Source organism: Quercus robur, chromosome 2 (genome assembly GCF_932294415.1).
Source record: "Quercus robur chromosome 2, dhQueRobu3.1, whole genome shotgun sequence".
NCBI lineage: Eukaryota > Viridiplantae > Streptophyta > Magnoliopsida > Fagales > Fagaceae > Quercus > Quercus robur.
Genome location: NC_065535.1, coordinates 55110534 through 55119149, shown reverse-complemented (window position 1 = coordinate 55119149; position 8616 = coordinate 55110534). Strand labels below are relative to the sequence as shown.

At 32.5% G+C, this 8616-nt stretch overlaps 1 protein-coding gene across 1 annotated transcript; it reads right to left on the bottom strand.

Moving 5' to 3' along the window:
• Positions 1 to 448: 448 nt before the first annotated feature.
• Positions 449 to 646, bottom strand: LOC126706833 (40S ribosomal protein S28-1-like). Its single transcript, XM_050406388.1, has one exon. It carries the CDS (start codon positions 644 to 646, stop codon positions 449 to 451), a length of 198 nt encoding a protein of 65 aa, XP_050262345.1.
• Between the last annotated feature and the right edge of the window lie 7970 nt (positions 647 to 8616).

The window sequence follows — 8616 nt, the reverse complement described above, 5'->3', positions numbered from 1 at the left end:
CTGCAAAGAACATAATAGCTAGACTACAACATTTTTTTTAAAGGAAAGTCACTATCACAACGCAGTTTCCATTGTATCCAATACATCAGATCATATCTTTACGACAACTCACCTGTATTGGCTATCGTAATGATCATAATTCATACATATAAACTAAGCATGCATTCATATAATGTGTTAAACTTGTTCTTGCCACATCTTTAGATTAATCTTTGGTGAAAAACTATCATACCAAGCTCATAATTAGTTAAGGCTGCAAGTTTACTTGGTAATGTAATTGATATTTAGGAATGTGCCATCGAAATATTGAAATGTCAACAAAATGAAATGTGAAAGTAAAATACCAAAACTATTGAGTTCAATGCAAAATCTTATTTGAAGACAGACAACCTAATGGTGGCATTAGCCTAAACATCTGAAATAACTGGGTGGCCAAATATGGGCCCCCTCAACGCAACCTTCTTGCTTCCCTCTCAGACTCTAGTAGGGCGAGGATGTCCCCTTCCCTGACCGGTCCCTTGACGTTCCTTGTAATTTGCCGCTTGCTTTCATCCATAAACTGCACTCTCACCTGAGTCACCTGCCCTCTTGATCCTGTCCTCCCTATAATCTTTATCATAGTTGCATACTTCACGTCAGAATTCATTTTGCCACTAATTGCCAAAAATGAGAACATGTAACTATCAAAATCTAATGCATTAGAAAGACATAACATTTTTTTTAAAAAGGTAGATAAGACACAAAAAACTGCCAATGAGCTATGGTTCAATTGACACTTCCTTCTCCCTTAATAATGGTAAGGAGAGTGAGGTTGTATGTTAAAAATCCATTAGTGTAGGTGTAACTTACCAAACAAAGACAAAAAACTAGATCAACAAATTTTACATACACATTAGATACAAGCAATGGGAAAATATTGCAACAGCTACCACTTGTAAAATGTTGGGTCATGAAAACAGAAGAGGACTACTTCAGAACAGTGAGGCAGTAGAAAGATGATCACATTTAATCATTGAGATATGACAATATGATCATATAAATGTTAATGAAATAATTAAAGCATCATCTTCAAATGCTAGATTAAACTTAGCTGTCTAGAATGACCAATGATTTTGTCCTCTAAATGGATTTCACAAATAAATAATCCTTAGCTTTTGGTAGGCTCATATCTTTTGACTTGTTATTATCCCACTATCATCAATACCATGAAGAAAACAAACCAATGCCTAAATTCGATAAAAAGAAATCTCAATGATCAAGGCTCTTGTCCTTTACATTGATTTAACACACACACGTGCGCGTGCACACACATATATAGGTATCCTCAGCATTTGACAGGATCACATATTTTGTTTTTTAATTCCTAAATTATTAATACTATAAAGAAAACCAAACTAATGTCTTAATGTAACCAAACTAATGTATATGAGTTTGTCACTGGAAGTTCCTCAACTGACAAGGTGGTTTACTTTGGCTGTCAATTCATTTCTCTATTGAATGCTATCAACAATAATCTTTTATTTATTATTTTTTTTATGAGTTAAATCAACATTGATCTTAACACTAAAAAGACTATGAGACCACTGCTATACCAAGTAACCTGTTCAATTAAAACAACTATGAAGAGTAAAACTAACATCATCGCCATCTGCAAAACCAATCCACATAAAAGCTAGCACTAACAACAAATTGTGCGTCAAAGCATTGATTTGAAGTGTAAACATTAGAGATTGAAAGAATCAACCACCAAATTATTATTAAGGTACCTAATTATAAACATTTGCTTTCTGTCATGAAAGTAAATAAGTGCCGTTAATATTTGATAATCCTGGAACTGACATCAGGCATCTAACCCCCAAATGTTGCATTAAATCACAACCCACATTCACTAACTAAAATGACACTCCCAAAACAAAACATGTTGCACGAATGTAACATGCTATTTAGAACTCATTTTTTTGTAGCAACATCTGGGTTGGCTAGTACAAGGCTACACAAAGGGAGGATGGATACATGTAAAAGCCCATTCCATGGGATATTCACTTATAAAAAAGAAAAATGAAAATTGTTATTTCAATGAATGTCCACAATTTGTGGACATCAGGTGTGTATGGATGGTGTGAAATGGGAGTGTGAGACAACACTGTCCTGAAAAAACAGTACAACATCAAACCTCTACAGTTTGTTATTTTCTACTCCCTCCAGCAACAAAAGTGTCATTCATCTCTAAAATCTTATTGATACATCAATATTTGGGAGGTGAGATTCTTAATGTCTACATTATATCTTCGTTAAAAACACCAGGATATGTCAATCAATTAAGCACAAAATCTTTAATAAAATATTTATTAAAAAAAAAAAAAGAATCTCAATCAATAGAAGGTGAGGGTCATGCACTCCGCTTAGTGGGTGTAAAACTTATCAATTAAAAAAGAAAAAGTGACAAAATCTGATAAAACTATGGAGGAAACACAAAAAAAAAGGATAAAAAATATTTTTACTGTTGCATTCCTACAGGCCTCAGACGTTTATCCTTTGGCTATTAATCAGTCTATATTGCCATTTTTTTTTTCATGTAATTCGCAATGCTAGGTTGTTCTACCTATTTTTTGCATATAGGTAATGTGGTTTTCAAAATAACTTCAATCATGGTTTTTTGATTGCCCTACAAAGCAACTATATTCATAAAATCAAACACAGCATGAAGCAAACACATATAGCTAGATAAAAAGCATATTTACAGCAGAAAAAAAAGAAGAGGAAAATATTATCTTGATCCGACAGGTAATTTCTCGTAAAAGAAAGAAGAAAATATATATATACAGTTTTGGTGTTAAGGGATGAAACAAAATGCAATGGAAACAAAAAAACAAAAGACCCAATAACAATGTCACACGTATAAAGACTTTTCATAAGTTTTGAAGGGCAATGATATATCTGAGAGGAAAAAAAAAAAAAACTGGTATAGAATAATAGAATTGAAAGGCGAATAATAATATGGTGATGATAGATAAACTAGAAAAAAAAAAGAAACAAGGTCGTACCTGGTTAACACAGACGACAGAGATTATGTTGAAGAGCTTCCATTCCTTAGGAGAGGAGAGGAGACGAGAGACTAAAGCCCTAACGTTTGTAAGTTTGGCTTTGGAGGTGCAACTCTGCTAGGGTTGGAAAAAAACCTCTCTCTTTTTTTTTTTTTTTTGGCTAAAATGAAAAGGCACTACTGGGCTTGCGGACCAATTGCAAAAATACCTTATGAGGTTTTTCAATTCTTATAATAACTTTAATTATGGGCTTGGATCCATAAGAGCTAATGAAAGTAAATCACTGAGGTCAATTTGGCGGATATAAATATTACAAATGGGGTGTTTTTGCATTTATGTTATTTTTTTTTTTTTGGGTTTACTTTTTTCTATTATTTTTTAATTTTTAAAAAATTTAATTTTAGGGTAAAAATTTTTTTTATATAATTATTTTAGAATAAAACTTTGATACAAAAAACACATTAAATTCAAACACTTAGTTGCATTGGCCAGTAAAATACAAATATTTATATTTTTTCCAAGGATATTATAATTAAATTTACTCAATTCAAGTATTTAAATTAAGTTGGAGAATCTAATGTATTATACCTAAAATTCTGTATTTAAGTTTTACTTTTAATTTTATTATATATATATATATATATATATGCAAAAAAATTTGTATCTCCGTTAAATTTTATATCTCATGTATATATTAATGTAGCTATAAAAATTAATAACTTTTCCTCTTAATAAAATCTATACAAAAATTGAAATCTTGTATCTCCAAATGCAAGAAGAATGTATTTTTTTTTAATTGAATAAAATATTTGTTTTTAAAAGCACTAAAATTCATAACCCTTCACATCAATAGTCCACACTCCACAGCATGATTTTGAAGGTTAACCGTGAACTGTTCATTAGGACGATTCTTTAAACTTAAAAAACCGTTCTTTGTAAAAAAATAGTAAACAGTGCAAACCGCGGTTAAACCGCTTGGGTTTGAAAACCGTGGACGGTTCTGGCAGTTCACTTTAGGATAGAGTTTAAAAAAAAAAAAAAATGAAGAAGAAGGAGGTATTTACAGCACCTTATCACCATTGTTAAGAATACCTCCAAGAAAAATCAATCAGTACAAAGAACTAAAATGAAAATAGCAGTATAAGATGTTGGGGTTTATGCCCTAAAATCCAATTTATTGGCATGTCATAAATAATTAAATTGTTTAATTATATGAGACTATTTATAAATGAACTAATGAGACATTATCTTAGTCCATGAGATGCATAGTATGTGATTTATGTGATTTAGTCACAGAAGATATAAATCACAAGTTCTTTGTAAATTCAAAATTTTAGTTCGTAGTTGGTGATGAAATTGGGTATTTCATCTGCAAAGACTATAACATATCAATTAAGATGATTTGTCTTGATCATGGAAGTGGAGACTTCTAGTTGATATGTTTTAAGAGTTAAGACATATTGAATTGGACCGTTGTGAGATTTATTATTCTCCTAACGACTGTCAAATGAATAATAAATTTCACGGCTTCTATTTACATCAATTCTAAATCCTGAGAGAATAATGAACCTGATCATGAGGTGTAGGTTGCTTTGATATATCAGGAGTGAGATCTATAAGTCACGATCAAAACCTCAGTATGTTAGGCAATCGTATTTAATGTTGATGGAACATATATTCTCAAGATGGAATTCATAATCTCTTAATAAAGATATAAAATATTCCCTTAAGATAAGTTTAATGAGTTTGGTTATTCAGAGTGTTTGGCCCAACCACTTTAATAATGAGTTATTAAAGTATATATTTATGAAATTGGATTTCATAAATATATGATGAATAACATAAAGAATTAAAACGGGTACTCAAGGATTAAGATGTAGTAATCTTCAAAGTGGCAGTCAACATTCATGATTTTGTATTACTATGAATATTTTAATGAAGGGGTTGTATGTATAATAAAGTCTTGTGACATAATTTATTAATAAGGCCTAGGGTGCAATTATATTCTTATGATGGCATTGAATATAATTAATGGTAATTTTAGACTTGTTAAGAGTTGACAGAAAAACCCAAGACCCATTGGAGCTAGAGTCTTATTTGTTCCCTTTGGTCCCATCTCAAGCCACAAACTAAAGTCCAATTGGGTAGGCCCAAAAGGCTAACCCAATTAGATAATCAATTTTTATTTAATAAGAGTTATTAAATAAAGTAACTACTAAGGTAGTTAGTATGTACGTATGATAGGAAAAAAAAAAAAAAAGTTTTTTCTCTACAAGAAGAAGAAGAAGAATTTTCCTTTAAGAATCAACGTACAAAAGATTGATTGAGAGACCACACTTCTTGGACACCATGTGGAATTGAGATGAAGATTACAGGTATTCTCAAGTCTTGGTTTTGAATTTCACAGCATCAAGGTACGCTTTCTATTTTTTGTTATAGAATTCAAGATTACATGTTATCTCTCATGAATGAAGTAGATCCATGATTGTTGCTTCCGCTGTGTGTTTTGTATGAGATGCAAAACCAGATTTTCCAACATAAGATCTAACTAAATCTTCGATAATCTACCTCCACAAGTCGCTAATTACCAGTTAGCTTCTGCCTTTGTCGTTCGTTGCAACCTCCAGTTGACGACCGGCGATCGGATCTCTCCAAAGTCCAAACTAGTGGTAGTAATGGTTGTGGCTTTTTCTATCTTTCTCCCTTCCTCTCACTGTTTTGTTTTCATTTTGCTGAGACATCTTTGTTTTGTTTGATAAAGCTGTAATACATAGTCTTAGTAAAAAATGCTTTGAGACTTAAGAGTCTCGCCCATCGTGTGTACCACAAACGTCAGATCACATAACTATTTAAATATTTATTTATTCATTTTTCTAATGAGATTAATATATTTATTATATAATTAGTTTTTATCTTTGTTGATATTCATTCTATTCATGCATTACAGTACTAGTGTCCCACTGTCACATAGTATATGGCACTACTACCACAGTAGCTTTAAGCTTCATCAACTATCCTCCTTAATATTTTAATAATATTTTATATTAGATTTCAAATTGATAACAATGGTTTACTATTTGGTAGGGTTAGTGATTTAAGTAAAAATCAATATATAATCAGTAAATCAATTTTGACATTGTTATGTACTTATATACTTGTTGCTTTTGATTTAATTTTTTTTATTTATCATATCAATAATACATTTGAAATATAGATCTTTATATTTATTTAGGGACTATTTTAGTTAAATTTTGTATTTATATTAATTTATATTTAAATATTTGTTAAATTAATTATGACGTCATTACGGTTCGACTTCAGTTTGACCTTAGTTCGACCTTAAAATCTTTGAACCTCTTTCTTTTACAATTCATTGAATGGTCCAGATTTGAAAACCATGCTCCACAGTTCACACTCATTTTTTAAAGAGCTCATCAACCATGCATGGAAGCACCGCTCCAACAATATTTGTTCCCATGACATGAGCTTTGACAACGTTGCCTTGTTCTTGAATATGATGACTCTCTCTCTCTCTCTCTCTCTCTTTTTGTGAATGGAACTAAATATATAGAAAATTAATATATTGTCAGCTTAGTTTAGTTTATACTAAAATGTCTTTCTAGCCGATTTTCATTGTTTTGCCCCTCAACTTTCTAAGTTTATATATTCTCCTAGACAGTTGTCCTCTATAGGGATCTGGTGGCTAAGGGGCTGTTTGGATTTGGTTGTTTTCACAACTCATCACTAAGTTTTCATCCCCCATAACTCAAAACTGGTGGGTCCCACGGTACAGACACCTGTTTGGATTTGTTCTAAGTTTTTGTTTTCATCACTCAATTCTCACTAAATTGAGTGATGAGTAATGGAAACCAGAAACAATTTTTTGGTGTTTTTGAGTTATGGAAACTGAGTAACAGTGGTGGTTTGGTAATTTCCTGAGAAACACATGGGCCCATGGCAGAGAGTTGTCCAATCCACCTTAGAACTTTTGCTCTCTTCAACACTCCACCCAACGGCTACTACTCACGTGCCTCTCCCTTTCACACAAAAGCCATTGAAGAGCAAATCCTTCAGTACATTTCTTCAGAGCAACATCACCCACACCGAACCCTTCAGTGCATTTCTTCTTCTCCAATCTCACACCCCATTCACGGCCTTTCTTCTCCAATCTGCCTTTCGTTCTTCGTCCTTCACCCTTCCCACGACAACCCATCCGACGAAGAAGATCTCAAACGCCGCTCAACCTCAGGCACTGTGAACTCTGGCGACGACACCACCAAATCGAGACCACCACACCACTTCATTCGTGGTTTGTCTACTCACAGTAAGGTAGATCCACCACTCTCTCTTCCTTTTCTTAAACATGAATTTCCCTTGGACCTATGGAATTATGCTTTTGATTTTTTAGAAAATTTTTTGGGGATATTTCACTTGTCTACCTTGTCCATGGTGTTTGTGTGAGAACTCCAGTTTTAGTTTTAGTTCTAGTTTTAGTCTTTTTTTTTTTTTTTTTTTTTTTTTGGGATTTGTTCTTTGTGGTGGGATGGTTTGTCTAACCTTGTGAATCCCATATAGAACTCGTTCTCATTTTGTACAGATTGTTATGGATGAGGGCGGTGTTGTTGTTGTTTCTAAACTGGAATGGTGGTTGTGGTTGTGGAATGGTGATTGTTATAGCATTTTCATGACTTTGATGGTACCCCTTTTTGGGTTAGCTGAAATTGTTGTGAAATTTTTTTGGGTCTCAGTTTTGGGTCTTCACTTTGATAAAGCCAGAGATGTTTGCTGTAAATTTATTAGAGCTTTGGGTCTTCATGCTGAGAGTTTTGTGCTACAATTTGAGAGTTTTGGGTCTTTATTTTTTTAGAGTTTTGTGATACATTTTTTGGGTCTTCATGTTGAGAGTTTTATGATACATTGGATTGAGCTTAGGAGTTTAGGACCTTTAACATATCCAAATTAAAAACGCAACTACTGCCATCTGTCATGCTTGTCAATGTGTGGATCTTTTCATAAATTTTGCTCTATCACCTTGCTGGGGCTGTACAAAAATTATTTGACTAATTAGTACTTCTTTCTTTGACACATCATTTTAATTTATAATGTACCTAATTGCCATCGGTTCATAATTTTAAATGAGTTTTTTGGGATTGTAATCGGTTTATCATCATTTCTTTAGAGGTATGGACAATGTACTTTGTAATTGTATACTGTGGATGCAAATATCATCATTGTTCATATGATAAAAGTTGCTGATATACTTGTAGCAGTTGCATGACTTTAGAAGCATGACTTTGTATGCCATCTGGAATATAGACACATGACTTTATGCCCAGAGAAGTTTTGATAAATTGTTGTACCCTTGACTACAATACAATTTAAGCTTTGTAGATACATAAATATAGTTGCCTTATGGATTTGTAATTCTTCTGTCATCAATGTACTTAGATGAATGTGACTATACTTAAAGTAGATACATATAGATAAATATAGTCGTACTATACGTACATGAATGTCATACATATCTGATACAAGCCTACCAATTGTCACTTTCATTTATCATTTGGAAATT